At 36.4% G+C, this 18,462-nt stretch overlaps 1 protein-coding gene across 3 annotated transcripts in view; it reads right to left on the reverse strand.

The window, feature by feature from the left end:
* The window catches only part of LOC133528297 (neural cell adhesion molecule 2-like), a 525,889-nt gene that overhangs the window by 38,518 nt on the left and 468,909 nt on the right, over positions 1-18,462 (reverse strand). For all 3 annotated transcript variants that reach the window (XM_061865629.1, XM_061865628.1, XM_061865630.1), the window contains 2 exons: positions 13,654-13,786; positions 7,038-7,246 (listed from right to left, as the gene is read on the reverse strand). In XM_061865629.1, coding sequence (XP_061721613.1) covers positions 7,038-7,246; positions 13,654-13,786 — 342 coding nt within the window. The remainder of the gene's footprint in view (positions 1-7,037; positions 7,247-13,653; positions 13,787-18,462) is intronic.

Raw genomic sequence — 18,462 nt, forward strand, 5'->3', positions numbered from 1 at the left:
AGTAGTAAAACGAACAAAATAGAAACTAGGTAGATAAATAATTGAATGTATTCAAGTTACAAACTTGGTTTCAGTTCGGCGACGTGGGACATACGACTCCAGCAAACACAAAAGAACATAAAAGTGGTGGCTTGTCACTCCGTATGCGTTCCTTTAGTCTGAGAAAGAAGAAACACTGCAGCTCCATTCAATGCAAGTCAGGGCAGTCAAAATAATACATTTGGGGCGATATATTTCTGTATGGTGTATACGGTTATTGATTGTGTCATTCACGAAGACTCGTGCCTTAACTCTTATTGTCATATTATGAAAGGTTAGATTTGAGAAGTCTGCGCATCATCGTGAATGACATGAACTATAATTCCGAAAGGAAAATTAACTAAGAAATGGCGGACAATTTCGAAAAGGGGCTCTTTTTACAACGGAATATGAATGATTATTAGATGATTTTGGCGATCACCCAATTAGCGAAATTTTCCACATAGGTATATTTTACCTACATAATTATCATATTTAAGATAAGAGAATTTACCTAGTTATTAACATTAATTAGGTACAATATAATTTACTATGAAGGTACCTTTCGCATATTGTACTTAAATTATTACTCTTAGTTTTAAATAAATTTTCGTAATTGTAGAAAGAAAGCCTATGATGGCGATGCACAGAACGATAGGCTTAAATCCCGTAAGGGCATATACAAACTTGTGTGATGAGTTTGATTTGTTCCGGAGTCATAGGTTATTTCTATGTATTTAAGTATTTACACAAGCCTCTACAAGCCCTTTATAAATTGGACCCGGGTATGTCCTTAAACTACGTCCAAAAGAAAGATATGGGCATTGTGAATGTCATCTCGCTTTGTGTGGTAGGGCACACCACAGCGGATGTCATTCCAGATCTAGAGCAGAGCCCAACTGGGGAAGTACCTCCACCTTACAGACTCAACGAGTTCAACGAGTTGGTAACGCGCATGAAACTTCTCTGGAATTGCAGGCGTACATAGGCTACGGAAACTGCTTACCATCAGGCGAGCCGTATGCTTGTTTGCCATGGAATTGCAGGCGTACATAGGCTACGGAGACTGCTTACCATCAGGCGAGCCGTATGCTTGTTTGCCACTGGTGTAGTATAAAAAAAGCCACATAACATTCACACATTGAGCTTAGGTACTGTGGAGAAGACTTGTCGAAATGCCACGAAAGTCACTCACAACACGGCATACAAAGATAAAATCTAATCCACAAATCTCTGCGGCAAAATCAATCTGCATACGCTTTCATGTCCGCCATTGCAAACCCAGCTCTTTGTACTCAAGAGTCGACTCGTGCACTTTGCTGAATAACCTTATTCAAAAGCATAGTTCCACTGAGATGTAAGGTTGTCATATGGGCCACAATACTGGAAAGTAATAAGTCAGTAGCCAAGGGAATTAGGACCCTAATTTTAGCGCTTTAAGGTGGAGATTAGTTTTAGTTAACACTGTTGAGCAACGTAATGGACATTATACTAAATTCAGGTTGCATCAAGCTCATATTTTATCTAATTTCATAGTACCAAATTACGCTTCTGTACGAAAGTTATGCCTCGCCCACGGAAACAAAACGTTCCGAGTTTTTCGACAGCGTGGAACTGGGGCTTAATCGCGAGGGATTAAGTTTTAAGATAAAATCCGACACCGATTTTTTATTTCAATTCAATTTCAATTCAGATTTCTTTATTGTTGGCTATATGTAGATAATACAGATGTTCTTGTCCATTATTATGTCCATTGTGCCTTTAAGGCGTACAATATTCTTAAATTACATTGCATGCGCATAAAATAAGTAACATAGTTAATGCACTTAAAATAATTAAAACATAGCATTAACATACAATAATTTAAACATCACATTATTTGAAAACCGTTCTGGCCTAGTGGGTAGTAACCCTGCCTATGAAGCCGATGGTTCTGGGTTCAAATCCCGGTAAGGGCATTTATTTGTGTGATGAGCACGGATATTTGTTCCTGAGTCTTGGGTGTTTCTAGGAATTTATATATCATATCGTTGTCTGAGTACCCTTGATCTTACTGTGGATTTTAGTCAATTTGTGTAATAATTTTCTATACCTAATATATATTTACAGTACAAATGGTGCTACTTTACCGCACTAGTGCGAAAATTAGCATATTGCGTTACTGTGTCGAACATTTAATACAAAATTGCTTCAATTACTTGTCCGTAAAAAAATGCAATATACTTATATTTTACGTATTTCCGCATGGTCAGTACATAATCCGATCACCGGTCCATCCAATATCCCTCGAGCTCTATTATAAATAGTCTGCTATATAAATATTTAATCAAGTCGCTGCGCCGCAGATACTTTTATACCTACGTACCGTACGAGTATATACTTATATTAAGGTGACCACATATGATTCCCGGTTTAACGGGATAACTGCATTACAAATACGGGATTCGAAATTTAATCACGGGACAGGTCGGTTTTTTTAAATATCAACATTAATATGTTTCCTTATTACATTTTGATATAATCAATGAAATACCCTATAAAAATGGAAAATATCTTAAGGAGACTTTAAAGAACAATATTAAATGTATAAAAAACACAACAAATTTTATATTACTTGGAAAAGGAAAATGTGATATAATCAACTAAACTTTGAATTTCTTTATAAATACCCTCAAAACAATCATAAATCAACAATAAATAACATATAATATATAAATTCCGGTTTTCCCAATGAAATACTCTTAAAACAACAATGAATATTAATTAATAAACACAACAACCATCATCATTTGATATTTACCACTAGCTTTTCGGTGAAGTAAAACATCGTGAGGAAACCTGCATTCATCTGCGAAGAAATTCAAAGGTGTATGTGAAGTCCCCAATCCGCATTGGGCTAGCGTGGGGACTATAGCCCGAGCCCTCTCGCGCATGAGAGGAGGCCTGTGCCCAGCAGTGGGACGTATATAGGCTGAATTATTATTATCTTTATTTCTCTTTCTTCTTAGGTTATGTTTTTTACAATATGGATATAAAAGTAAAATATAAAAATACATCAAAAAATACTATACAAAACACATATAAACACATTGTAAAAAACTTAACCTAGTGTGCCGCCAGCAGCGGGGCAGGGCCCAAGCTGCCGGTGGTCAGGGCTGCAGAGAGAGGAACCGCCGCACTATCCGCGCCGTGTCCAAGATCACCGCCTTCTGCATCTGACCCTTGATCCAACCACCTAGCGAGAGTCTCTCAAGGTGTTGGTCGAGACTCTTCGCTATGAGACCGTTCGCTGAAACGACTATTGGGACAATGATCGTCGAATCAACATCCCACATGGCGGTTATCTCATGAGCTAAGTCTAGGTACTTGCTGGACTTGTCCTTCTCGGCTTTCACGAGATTCTCATCATGGGGGATGGTGATATCGACGAGCACGGCCCGGCGTTGCGATCGATCTATTATCACGATGTCAGGCTTATTGGCTACAATAGTCCTGTCAGTGATAATAGATCGATCCCAATAGAGCGTGGCACGACCATTTTCGAGAACTGGCGCAGGTGAGTACTTGTAGTACGGTACTTCGCGGTCCACAAGGCGGTATAGAAGAGCAAGTTGCTGGTGAATAATTCTGGCTACGAGATTATGTCTGTGTAAGTACTCGCCGTTAGCAAGATGAGAACAACCGGAAATGATATGCCTGAGTGACTCTCCGGGACGGCGGCATGCCCGACAAATGTCGACCGTACCGTCCTTCAGGATATATTTCCGATAGTTGTTCGTCATCATAACTTCGTCCGCAATTGCACAGGCAAAACCCTCGGTTTCTCCGAAGAGGTCCCCGAATCGTAACCAGTTCACCGACGCGAGCAGGTCCACGTATTATTATTATTATTATTATTAAACACAACAAGTGTTCTGTGTGCGAGAAAATAAATATTGTTCGAATAGGTATTTTTATCATTAAAATGCATTGAGTCGTAAAATTACAGGACAATATACTGTCCCGTATTAGTTTGAAATACGGGACAACCCGTAAAATATGTAAAATATGGGAAATCTGGTCACCCTAACTTATAGGTATATTTTTTAGCGTTCCGTGCCAATATTGGACGCGTGTTTACATTTATCTTGGCCGCGTTTGACAATATCTAGTTTCCTTATACTTATAAGTCACCATAGAGAAATAAGTAAAGAAAGAATGTTAACTCCGAACATCAATTTTCTTACCAAAACGCGAGTTATTTCGTAGTCGACATCTATACCTTATTCCTCTATCTGTTATACCTGTTCCAAAATCCTATTCCAGTAAACACGTCTCACCTCTAGCCGTTACAGACTAAGGGCTCCTCTACACGATGGCCCAGGGTAGGCCAGTCTAAGGGACGCAGCTATGCGGTGGAATGAGATAGCGATATCACTTGCTCCCTCTGACGCATAAATGCGTCCTTTGGACTGGCCTACGCTGGGCCATCGTGTAGAGGAGCCATAAGATTATTGTGAGATTACGCAACCCGAGTAGGTATATTAAGTTCTTTTTCTTTTTTTAATAATTCCTTCATAAAGCTGAACCTCCATAAATCAAATTACTCCTGCCTCGATATTACCAAATGTATTATCCCGACAGCGTGTACACAAAGAGATTTAACGTTGGATTTATTCGTTGTTAATTTTTACGACTGCGGTCACATTTTACCAATATATTTTAAAAACACTAGGGCAAGGTATTTTCCATATCTTGCTTGGTAAGCGTTGATAATAATTATTTACGATACAAGTGCGGATAGTAGGAAATTCGCAAGGAGTGTGTAACATGGCAAACCTGCATGGTGCAGTCACCGCGCGCACTGGCCGGTAATAAAAAATATGCCCTTTTCGTTCGTCTTTTGTTTTCTTCGGGTGAAATTTTTTCGACAATTTGAAGGCGAATCGCACGACTCAAATTACATTTATCTAATGTTATTAAATCTTAAACGCTGTATTGTTATTTAAAAAAGATTTCTTATTTAATGGGCTGCCTCTAACGCAGGTAAAGATTGTATATATGTATAATAGTTTAAGTTCTGCTTGTGTTTTAACCTAATCCAAGTCTTATTTGTACGTCACTGGTTCTTGTAACTGAATGAGGCTTGGGTTAGGTTCCGACCCGAAATTTAAGAACGCACGATTGTTGCAGCCCCTTTCTACTTGTTTAAAATTGAAGACTACTTATTTCTTGACAATCGCTGCTGAAGTTTTCATCTGCTTGCGCCTGGTGGGCCCACGTAGCCCTCAGTAGCACCTGCTGCCAGGATTCATCGTTTAGCTCGATGAAGATTCAAGAACGTTAAGGCCAGTGACGATATTTTATTGTTTTAGAGTAGAGTCGCGTACTGACAGATATTAGTTTATTTTATTGTACATATTTTTTTACAATTATATTTTTACTATAAGAACCTGGTTTCATTTAGTTATTACCACTTTAGTTAGCCGGCTACAAGTGTATCGAACAACGTTTTTACACATGGCCCTTTAAATTTTCGATATAGGCACGGATAGTGCTTGATCCCGCACGTAAACCGCAAAAAAAGAAAACCGCAAGTAACACTAGACCCTACTCATAGTGTTGTGTGCTGTAAGATTTTTGGCGCCTTTGTGATATTCAACAGCAAGTACCTATTTCTTGGACGGAACGGATTCTACTTAGATCTGAACTTAATCATATAATTATACTTAATTTTCACATTGTGCTATACTTTTTCTCAACTTACTTTTTGCTGAAAGTAACTCGGACGAAAATGACCAAAAGACTGCGTATGTTACCATAACTATGAATTAAACATGTAAAATCTAGTATTGACTGGAACGAAGCCAAACTGAGTTCGGAAATCTGACATTTTAAAGTCAAATATCATCAAGTGTTCTAGAACACATTTGCAGTTAACATTATTAATATTATGGCAAAAATAACCCTCTAATTATCTGTTTGTTATCTTTAGTACTTCAAGGAGGCGATGCGGCTTGAATCGTGTTTACTGTTGTTCAGTCAGTGTCAAATACTTACTAGGAGTGAAAATAGGAAAATGTCTCGTCTTTATTATTCAAGGAGTAGAGGTGTGTTACGATATATAACTATATGGTCACTTTAGATGATCCCATTCGTTTTATCCTAGATTTTCCAAACGGGACAAAAATAGACTACACGAACGGAACGTACAATACTTAAATATTTGTAGTTAATACAAAGCTTGTTAACATGAATATCAAGTAAAGTTTGCACTTGGGTGAATTAGTGTGATATGTGAAGCGTGAGATTCTATTTCGCTCTGAGATGGTGTCGCTACAAGAAGCTTATAGTTCGTGTCATCCAAGATGACGCACAGATTTGTCAAATCTTACCTTTAATAACATGATATACGTGTCAAGCAACGCGTCGTCGTGAACGGCACGATCTATATACAATAATGTTTGTATATCTGGTATAATCAGTAAAGGTTTACATTGTTTATTGAAATGCTACGCAATCCTTCGTCCTTTTATGGATACAAATATATCGTATTCAATTTTCTTTTCTTGCATCTTCTATCTTCTTTTTTATCATTTTTTTGATAAAATTTTAATACTTGTGAAATCTATTCTTCTTGTTGTTCTCTTCTTGTTTAAATAGCTATCGGTAGTAAATAGTGACCTCGAAGCTGTAGAATTAGATCTAATGACGACCCAGAATAGAACAAGCTGGCGAAAAGCGATTAGGAGAGCCGACCCCAACTGAACATGGGATAAGGTCGGAGAAAGAAGAAAGAAGAAGAATGATCCAAGCTTACCTACGACAGTGACCCTATAATTTCTAGTCTGGGACTGTTTGATGTGAACCTGGCAGATACCCTGATCAGTGGCTTCCAGTCTATCCGTTTCCAGCTTGGCTTTACCTGTAGCCTTACCCGAGGGACACGGCGCAGCATCAGCGTCGAGCTTGCACGCTCTGAGCGTGTGTTTCGTGGCCGAGACGTTAAACTTGAACCAAAAAATATTACTTAAGCTTACCTATGACTGTGAGGTTGACCCTTGAATTCCTCGTCTGGGCCTGTTTGAAGTCGACCCGGCAGCGGTAGATGCCCTGGTCAGAAGCCTTGACTCGATCGACTCCTAACTCGGCTGGTCTTCGCTCCGGCAAGAAGTATGCTCTGGACGCGAAGACGCTCTCGTCGGACCAGCGCTCGGCCACGCCGAAGTCTCGCTCGCGGGCGTCGACGCTGTTAACAAATAAAGTTCGTTATGAAACCGAAAACCACTTTAATGTAGATGCTTTTATAGTACACAAACACATTATATCAAGTATCAAATAACATTACGTAACTTAACACATTTACACATAAATTATTACACAACAACATACGATTGCATTACAAATTATTACATACTTATATGAATCTAAATTGTGATCGTCAAAAATAAATTCTAATAATAACATCATAATCCAGATAGCTTCATTACAATAATTATATGGAAATTTTAACCTGAAAAGGGTCATCAACACAGAGTTTATACAAAAGCAAAAATAATATAAGAAAAAAAAGCAATGTCAAATATGCAAAAATAAATTATACACATATGTAAAAAAAACACTTATTGAATATAACGGGTTGTCCAGCAAAAAGTTTCTCAATCGTAGCTTGAAAGTCGTATCACATGTTATATAGGTACATATATGCTTTTTGTTTGTAATCAAAACATTTATTTGTATTACGTATAATACGCACGTGTAAGAAGTAAATATAGCACATCCTTCCTTAAAACGTTACTCAGCACCAAGGTCTCGAATAAGGGAAGTTTCTAACTTTCGGCGGAAGTCCTTTTCTATTAGTTAATAAAAGAGCTAAAAATAGACTTCCACCAGAATTACAGGTTATTTGTAACCTCTCATGTGACAAAGGCCAAAGAAATTTAATTAAATACAACCCGAGTCATACAATCACTTATAATTTCCCTCGTAATATGCAATTTAAGACCAGTGCCGATACCATACCAGCAGCCAAAATAAGTCAGATGGCCTACCGGGAACACCGAAGTTTTCAACATGTCATGCTTCTCTTTTAGTCTTATTAAGCAGTAATTACACCAAAAGAGAAAGATGCCCGAAATTTGCTAACTTTGGTATTCGCGGTAGGACCTCAGTTGCTAGATTTCGATAGGTAATTTACCGTTACTTACGATTTTAGTTTTTTATGTAACCGCTAGAGGCGTACAATTCTATGATATTTTTTTACTTTATTTAGAAAGGGACAGAGATAGCTTCGTTTGGACAGTCACTTCTTCTTTCGGCTTTTCCCGGCTCCGTTCGCCTCAGCATTGCTCCGAGCAATTATTAGGGTTGGCACAACTTGACGTCCCTATACGCGCACGACCACAGATAAGATAATGATTTGAATTGTGACAACCCTAAATGGCCGAAAGGGATAGTGCCATACATTAGAAAGAGACAGCAGAATTCGTCCCTGAATCGCTGTCAAACTTCGGGTTTGTAGGAAGTGTCATTTCTATACGGTAGTACTATTATTTATTCTGTGGTTTAAAGTGAAGTTAGGCACATTAGATCGTAAAGAAACAGAAATATGTGACGTACAGAAGGTGGAGATAAGGAACGAAATCTCCATGTACCAAAAAGTGTCATCAAAAAACTTTAAATAGGCGGCGCTACAATACCTAGAGTACTTGAACAAAAAAATCAAATTATAGACAGCGCAATTCACTCCGTCAATGACGCCTAGTTTCTTAGCTACTCTAGCGCTACTCTGGAGAGATTTGGAACTATTATTTATAGCTGACAGCTGGACACTTTTGCAACAGTTCTACCATAAGAGATGCCACTCCTCTCAATTCCACACTCCATAATGTGACATTTGGTCCGTTTATTCACTATACTACTGTAGTCAATTAATACGAATTTTCTATTGCAGCTCATGGTAAGGGCTTACATGGGCAAATAATGTAAACAAATATGTATGACAGATTTTTTAGCATTTGACGTATAACCTAAAAGTTTTACGATGATTGTTTTCATTGCAATATCTATTAATAACTAACATATATTTTAGCCAGTTATTGATATAAATAGAAGGCTTGAGTACATAAATTGTTGATAAAATCATGGTTGTTCACAAAAAGTGCGAGTTTACGAAGAAATTAAGGTAAACTGGTTTGTTTACATTTCTTGCCATTTCTAGTGAATCCTAAATATTTTCACAGTTGCTGTAACAGTAATGCAGCTGCAGTCGTCACCCGAATGTCACCTTTAGCGTAGTCGAATGTCTAAATTGCAGCTTTGATAAAATTAGATTGAGTAATATACACGCAGCTGCAGATAAAATGAACCATCCCTCCCCCCCCCCCCCCCTCCCTGCATAGAAGTTTGTATGCAAAAGTGCTAAGTGACTGAAATTTTACTACTACTATGATAACAAGAACATAATATGGCTAAAATAGGACTACGCCTCATAGATTCAATGGCAGATATCACTACGCAAATGACGCCATGTCACATCACTAGTGCCGCTTCCAACTGTCAGATTAACTACGTTCGACGTGTTGCGTCTCTGTCGCACTTGTAAATTCGTACGTAAGTGTGACAAGGAGGCAAGACGTCGAACGTGGTTCGCGGTAGACCCTTGGTTTTGAGCCGGTGGTCACTCTAGGACATTTTTACGAGTATGATTCCCTAATTAAACATTGTATTTTAATAGTGCCTGATGTTTTTACTCTAATGACTTCAGAAGTGGGATTTGAACCAATACTTACTGCATTGGAATTCAAATAACAGCATAAACAAGTCAGTCTTACACAAGTATGTTAAGTTATTCGTAGCTAAGTGGTTAGCGTTTGCAAGCGGTCGGCAACTAAAACGAAAACTAAAAAGTTTCGCCACACTTGTTGTTAGAACATTACTAAGTAAAACCTAAAAACCCTAAAGTATTTAGCAATTTCAGCTTTAGCAAAACGAAGACGTAACTAGTATTGCTTGTAAGCGTCCGAAGAAATTCTTGGAACATTTTCAGTAAATATTTTTCCTTTGTGAAACCATCGTTATTAAAGATCTTGTAAGTTAGGAGAAGCGTGATGTTTCAAAATAGTTACTTAGCTTTGTGATAGGTTTCATGAAACCTGAAGCTGTATTAATAACTATATAATGTATACAGTGTGTGAATTAAGAAGTTTTTTAAGTTACACTTAACTATGACCCCGTAATTAATTTTTAAAAATTTACCGACCTGATGTACTGCAAACATTACGAGACATAACATGACATGATATTACGAGGCATAGCTCAACGAAATAGTGGTTATATTTTCTTTGAGCTTAACAAGCGTTGACAGTTAATATACAAAGCTTGTGTGTTGCTTTACATTGCGGGCTAATTATTTTGTATGCTTAATATTTTCATGTATTTCTAAGCAAAAGTTATCTCAATCATCAAATGATAAAGATATGGAAGACTAACTTCAAACAAAAGTGTATTTATATACAGCCTTATTATTTGTTCGTTTGTCGCACGTGGTTAAGGCAATTTAGCCTCCAACCAAACTAATCATAAATTGTATCGTTCATCTTATAAGGCACCTGTGATGTTGAGTTAGCTGACACAAAAATATGTCAGATAGATATTAATGTAAATTTTATCTGAAATCATAGACAATAGGTCAAAATTGAAAACAAAACAGCTGACATTGGGGATTTGTACATTTTGTTCTGATCAAGATGAAAACTGATATCTGTGGGTCTGAGCGACCCTTCATTATGATTCTGAGGTCAAATTTGTTAAAAACGCCCTCGTAATAATCGAAGCCTGGTGTAAACTTGTTGTCGATTCAGCATACATTAGAAAGTCATATAAAATTCTAGCACGAAGAATTTCTCGAGTTGAAATCATAAAAACGCTGGACATGTTTTTCATACTAAATGAAGTTTACATTGAAATAATTGTTAAAGAGTAACAAAAAAAACCTTTTCTATCGTGTCATATCTAAGTGGCTCATTATGGGAACTTTCAGTATTGCCAACGTATAAAACCTGAGTAGGCGAAATTGGCGGAAGCTTTCATCCTGGATTCTCTCTTTGATGTAAAAAATAAACAATAACGTCATTAGCCCTCGCGTTTACGTGAAATCGAATAAATTGTTCACCTGAAAGCCCTTGCCAAGTTCCAAGTTGTCTTTACAATGTTGTAAAGAGTTTTGGATGAGGCACAAATTTTGGTACAAGTCATAGGCTGAAGATGTATCAACATTTTTTTTAAAGGCTGTAGGCAAATCATTAACCTTTTACCGCATAGGAAGCCAGAATTGGCTTCTAGGATTCTAGATTTTTTTATACGCTTAAAGAATTTGAATATAAGGTTTTAACATATTTAATAAAGTAATCAAACATGACGAAAATGAGTGGGTAGTTTTAGAATTTCTGTAGAATAAAAAAAATCGGTAGTTATTTTTTTTTGGTTACATTTACTTGTTTAAGATGTCTATTAAACCATATTTTTCGAATCAAAAATTTTCTATTGTACATGTTTATTCATTCATGCAGTAGAGGGTTAATGGCGTTAGGGACCGTGCGCGTTGGAGGGTCAGCCATCTTGTGGCCTAAATCGGAAACATAAACATGTGCATTGACACTTCACGCCAAAGCAAGAGCGCTACCGTTCTCATACGATTTCTTGTACATAGTAGGTTTTGCCATCTTTGTCATAGTAGGGGTTGCATTGGAAGCATAAAATTTACATTTACGCCTCCAATGTAGCCCACAAAACGTTTGCTAATGTAAACGTCAAAATCAAATAATAATGAGAGTAATGTGATGCAAATGTCAAAATCGATGTTGCTGCCCGAGTATTTGACATTTGAGAGAGCAATGCTGTGGGCAGCAATAACACACCACATTACAGCAGTAGTAATGCTGGTGTGGTCAGAATCCGAACAGTACCTTACTTCAGCGGCCTGTCACTGTCAATTTTATTAATAAATTAAGTGACAGATTTAACGTTCTAATTGCAGCAATGATGCAACTGCAGGTGCTATTCGAATGTCACCTTAACGCTGATTTTCGCTGATGTAGTTGCCATCTGAACGCTGATGTAGTGTAGATTTATAGGTGACACAGCTCAGATAAGAAAGCACATCAAATATTTTATGTAGGTATAGCAATCAGTCAGATTTATATAATAAAAATAAAATAAAAATAAAATAAAATATTTTTATTTCAGAACTATAAAAATTCCATAAAACATTGTTAGTACCATCGTTATAGCTAGGGGTTAGTAAGTACATTAAAATCAAATCAAATTCAAATATAATAAGAATAATAAATAATTAATAATATTGACATAATAACAATGAAATCATGATTCATAGTAAAATAAAAATTAGTTAAAATAATGAATACAAAAATAATTAATAAATTAGCATGTCAAATTCAAAATAAAATAGACTAGAATAATAATTACGATTACATATTCCCATAAATAATGATTTCATGTCAAAAGAGCAATAGGTACAAGTATAAAAATGTCATTATATTTTAATTAATAATTTTGACCCATGTACACAGGATGGAACTCTCTGGTCTGTCGGCAATTAATTAATATAATGTATATTCTCATTTTTTATTAACTAATTTTATTTTTCATTTCCTTTTGTAAGAATTCGATATGTTTTCTGAAAGAGCTACGTACTTGTATGATTTGATATGACATATATATTTTTAAACAAATTTCTATAAAGAAAAGTAGGTACTGTATGTAATTCCATGATTTCTATAGTAATCTAAATTGTATTTTTTTCTTATTTTATTATAATGCATGTTAGACGTAATGTTTTGAAAAGATGTGTCCAGCCGAGTTTCTTGTCGATCTATATTAAGATACCCTCCTCCAATTGAGGGGGGATTTAAATCTTCTCGGGTCAGAGGTGTAGTGTTAGAGCCGGTGTAGCTTTATTTAATGTTCATAAGCGCATTGTGATATGCCTACTTGAATAATAAAATATCTTTATCTTTAAGAGCATCACCTTAAGTCAGAATCCTCGCATCGCTTCTACCTCGCACTGCTCGCACATTATGCTCGCCGTGTTAAGAGTGCTCATTGAATTTGGCCAATAAACAGACTCGAGAGTTCTCGCCGAGAGCGAATTTCTTGCTATTTCCTAATTTTGTTTATGCTGATTCTTCTACAAATGCGTATTGTTTTAGTCTGTTATTAAAGAGATTTAATGTTTTGGAAGATAATTAAATGAGATTATAGTGAATTATTGATTGTTCCGGTTTGTGAATTGGCACCGGTAACAGGTAACTTTTTGATAACAGTACCCCTAGTGTAAATAAATTCGATTTTGAAACGTGACGTACGCGTTTGCGTTTAGTCTCATTTTGTATTGGATTTAGAAAGAGCGCGCCAAGCGGGACGTTTTGGAAACTCAAAATCCTATACAAAATGAGACTTAACGCAAACGCGTTCGTCACGTTATGATGTCGATCAAAGTTACACTAGGGGTACAGACGTTGAAAGTCATCGAATGTCCACGTTGTAAGTAAGAAGAAAAGTTTTCGCAAATATAAACAATTTTATCACAAAAATGCAAAAAATATTGTTAAAGATGCCAACGATTTCAGTATTTACCTGTATATCGGCGTCCCGAGATCCTCCTTGTACCACAGGACTAGCAGTACTGCGTCATCTTCGTCTATGGACGCGATGTCGCACGGAAGATATACTGGCTCACCCGCCACAGCTATCACTTGTGTCATGGAAACTGTAACAAAGGAGAAAGAATGGTTATAAACAAAAATACTTTGCTAAGCTTGAAATAATAACTTTTTTACATATACTACATCGGTGGTAAAGAAGCATACGGCCTGCCTGATGGTAAGCATTCTCCGTAGCCTATGTACGCCTGCAACTTCGGAAGAGTTGCATGTGCGTTGCCGACCCTAACACTCCACACACTAGTTGAGCTCTGGCAACTTTGCTCACCGGCAACCATTTCACGTGATAGTGAATCAGTTAAATCATTATATTTGCGTATTTTTACATGCAATTAACGTTTCGACCCTCCCACGGCGAAAATAAATATAAGAAAGCCACTAAAAGTCCAAAACTCGACACGTATTCCGCCTCTCAGGTACCTTGTAAACTGCATAAAATAATTATTAAGCATATAAATATAGAAACGAATTTCATTGTACGAGTAATATAAATATAAGAGAGTAGAGAGAGACTGCACGATCCCACAGTCAAACCGTGTAAACTGTTTTGTGGGACTCCGTATCTGTTTGAGATGTATCATTTTATGTTAATAATAAATAATAATAAACAAGTGCGAGCGAGATGCACTGCAATTTATATCAAAAAGAGATTAAATTTAAGGTAAATTGTATTTGCATGTTACACACAGCTACAAAAGATGTAGGCCACTTTATGATTGAATTCCATTCATAATGTGTCCATGAAATGCAGCTAGCTGTAGGTACAGTGCAGTACAATATATAAGTATTTATTAACGTTTAAAGATACCATTTAAGATGAATTAGGTTCATTGGGATAATTCATACATTTTGAAAACACTTCGTACTTTGGAAAACCTTACGCTACTGTAACGCTTACCCAAGCTTTTTGCTTCTTCTTGCTACAGTAGAATTAGATTAGATTAGATTAGATGATTTATTTCATGAAAGACAATTACATAATAAATTTGCATTGATGTCAAAAATATAAGAATTTCTATCATGATCGTCAAAATAAAATAAAAATGAAAATAATAACAATAGTAATGAAATAAAATTATAGCTCCAATAAGGATTGTCAATACATATATTGTATATATTACCCTGCATTTGAAGTTACCTAAATGCACCTTATGTAAATTATACTATGAATGGGACTAACTCCAAAATCTTAAATATGAACTCATGAACTGTCCCATTAGATCGTAATATATTGAAAATAAAGTAAATTAACATTCCAAAACGTATCGCTTAAATGACTTGTGAATTAAATTTTACCAGAAAAACTAATAAAATTATCTGCCTAAATACTTTAGTACGGTCAAATTAACTCAAATTTCACTAAAGTCAGGAACTAATTCTAAGGACTAATAAAATCACTACGGATTGTTTTGTATGGGCTAAAAATCGAACTTTATACAATCGTTACTAAATTCACCCCCCCGGAAAGGGGTGAAATCGGCTGAAAATAATGTAATGGTTATAACTAAGAAGAGAAAAAAGGTGTACTTGGTGTAATTTGGCGTACGTTTTACAACACTTATATCTAAATTCGCACGTGTTATTTATGTTAATTTAAGCTACGGAACAGGTAAAAAAAAATACAACATTAAAAAAAATCTATTTTGGCCATTGCGGGTCTGGGGAAAGTAATGTACTCGGTGCAAATTGAGTAAATAATTAGAAAAAATATCTAAATCCAATGTCAAATTCGCACCATGGTGCGACACCCGGAAAGTAGTTTTTCATGTTTTACTGTCGTTGTACTTCGGGGGAAATTTTAATACTATTGGAAATTGATGCAATCATATTCATTTGATTTTGTTTAAATTCGCACTCCATAAAAAATTGGCATTTTTATACGGAACATGCAGTTTTGTAATCAAGTACCAAAAACGTAGACCAATAAATACACAGAAGCGACAAGCGCGTGATTAGTGGCAAGAGAAGGAACGCGCGTAGATGCACCGACGAAGCACGGCTCTTGAGGCACGAGTAGTGGCATGTACTGCAAAAATAGTAGGGTTTCTGAGTACTGTCTGTCTAGTCAACAAATTAAATACAGGTACGCTCAATGTTTATTAAATTCGAAAAATCGCGTTTTTCCATATACTTACGAAAACGTTAGACTACTTAGTTCACTCAATGATTGTTTAAAACAATAGTTCCGTTTTAATGCCAGAAGAAAGATTTGTGCTCGTTGCCCGTCAAAAGTGTCAAACAAACTGTCTCGGAACAATCGCTGCGCGTAGGGTTTGAGATCCGGATATCCGAAATATCCGGATATCGGGTCATAAGATCCGGATATTACGGCTCCGTTAAATATGGTTATTGACCTATAACCGGAACAATTTTCTAATGAAATTAATGAATAATTTCATACCATTTTGTCATTTAAATATAGTATTTTCATATATTTAATCAATTCAAATACTAACAGCACATCAATTTTGATAGGTACATACAGGTGTCACGCAGTAACTTTATACAATGAATGCGAATGTTGCTTAATGCAAACATTAGATCATTGGATATCCTGATGACTTGGGGCTATAGGCTCAAAACAAAAGCAACCTGAAGGCCAAGGCTTGGATAGTAGAGTAGGAAGGAGAGAAAATTGGTCTGATAATCAACCACTAGAATATCTCCAAATGAATAGGGCTAAGATGGTCGGCTCTTTATCATTTGTCATGAAGGGCATAGTGACAAGTGATAAAAATAGAACCATGCTGCCACCGCAGATCGAAAAGAAAAGACCTACCTAAAGTAATCGGGAAGAGGAGATAGATGTTCGAATCCAAAATGCCCTAAGATGCTCAGCAGCGCTTCGCCGAGTTCTAGTGTCCAAGCTGATCAGTAGACTGTCCATGATTCAAGTCTATAAGACAATAATTAGATTTTGATGAATGACATCGGTAAGTATTACACTTGGACTCTGAATCAGAAAAAAAAAGAACAAGTTCTTAGTGAAGAAGACGAAATTCTGGCGGAATATTCTGGGACCTATCAGAGATGAAGATAGAGAAGGTGAAAGCGTAGGAAAAATAGGGAGCTAGAGTAGCTAGTTGCGGCACCCAATATAATTAGCGAGATTATAGCCGCACGACTTCGCAGGCTTGGTCACTTGGAGTGGACGGGAGAGAATCGGGCTGTGAAAAGATATACCGCAGGAGCGATGTAGCCCTAAAACGCCCTCGGAGTATCCAACTAGCGTGGAGTGGTGCAGAATAGAGCAGAGTGACGTTGTTCTTGTATCAAAGGCCAAGATTCTTTTTGGGTCACTGATCCAGTGAAGTAAGTAAGTATTGCTTTCATAGTTAGTATTTCATGACGAATGAACACGAGGTGAGGCATTGGATGTATTTCCAACTATGCACCAGCTAATCCAGATATAAACCCTCCTTATTAAGTACGGTTTTAGAGATAACATTATGTTAGTTATTATAGTAATCAAGTAATCATTTAAAATTAGTTGGGGTGATATCATTGTATTAAAACATAGTTATTTCTGTGTTATCTAAATCAGTTTATTCGGATATTTATTTTGGTGGATATTCGAATAATTAGAATATCACAATATTCTAATTGCAAACCCTACATATAACTTCCCAGTAGGGACACAAATAGGTAATGTAAATACTGCGAGGAGGATCTTGTTTAGGAAAAACCAGAGCGATCGAATATATTCCTTCAACAGGATGCTCTCCTACAGCATATAAAAAGGGCTTAACAGACCCACATTGGGACCAATTTACCTGAATAGCGACCCACAAATGCTAGATTCTTGCAACTAGGCTTGGCGAAAGAAAAATGATGGACCAGCGTACACCTCTGCAAGGAGCTATTGTCTTGCAAGTGCAAAGAACGCTGTACAGGGTGTGGGGGAGTAAAACACGGATTTAAATACACTATGCTTTGCGCATGCGAAGGTGCATGCTCTGGGACAAAATAATACGTAAAAAAATAAATATTTTTGTTTAATTAGTGTGTAACTTTAATTAGCTAGATCTGGAGTAAATTACAATAAAACGATCTCAGTATTCTTAATTTTGATAATAATACTTTTATCGAAAATATTACTTTACTATAAATATCGTTCAGCAAGTTACCTTTACTTAAACATCATTTGCCTTGCAAATTGTATTGAAACAGCCATCCGACTCTTGGTGGTGTCATCCGGTATGGAACAAAAATAGTGTAATTTGCTTGTTTATAAACCGATTTTCAAAATTTTAATGGAATTTTATAGCTTATTAATATAGCATTCATATCTTGATACAATGTCTTCCTGTAAAGTTACTAGTAAAGTTGATGAAAACAAAAAACGGATTTTTTTTCGGGAATATTTAAATAAAACTTAAAATTCTCGCAAACTATGGTATTTACAAGGTCAAATGTATAAACGATATTGTAGCGCATTTAATTTTGCTTTTTCTGACACCCCACACAAGCTTACATGTGATATACTTGCTGTGGTATACGCAATATTCTGATCACGGCACCGGCCATTTTGATGACGTCATAACTGGTGACTTAACCACGTTAGAAACTGTCTCCCGATGGTTTTTTAGTCAGAATAACATGCTTAACAACATACTAAAATATGATGCTGGTTTCATAGGCACCTTTTGGGCCCTATATGACCATAAGGGAAGCGACTTCATATCTACTCGTATAACATTTTTTATACAATCAAACACATTTG

The sequence above is a fragment of the Cydia pomonella genome, chromosome 19 (genome assembly GCF_033807575.1).
Source record: "Cydia pomonella isolate Wapato2018A chromosome 19, ilCydPomo1, whole genome shotgun sequence".
Taxonomy (NCBI): domain Eukaryota; kingdom Metazoa; phylum Arthropoda; class Insecta; order Lepidoptera; family Tortricidae; genus Cydia; species Cydia pomonella.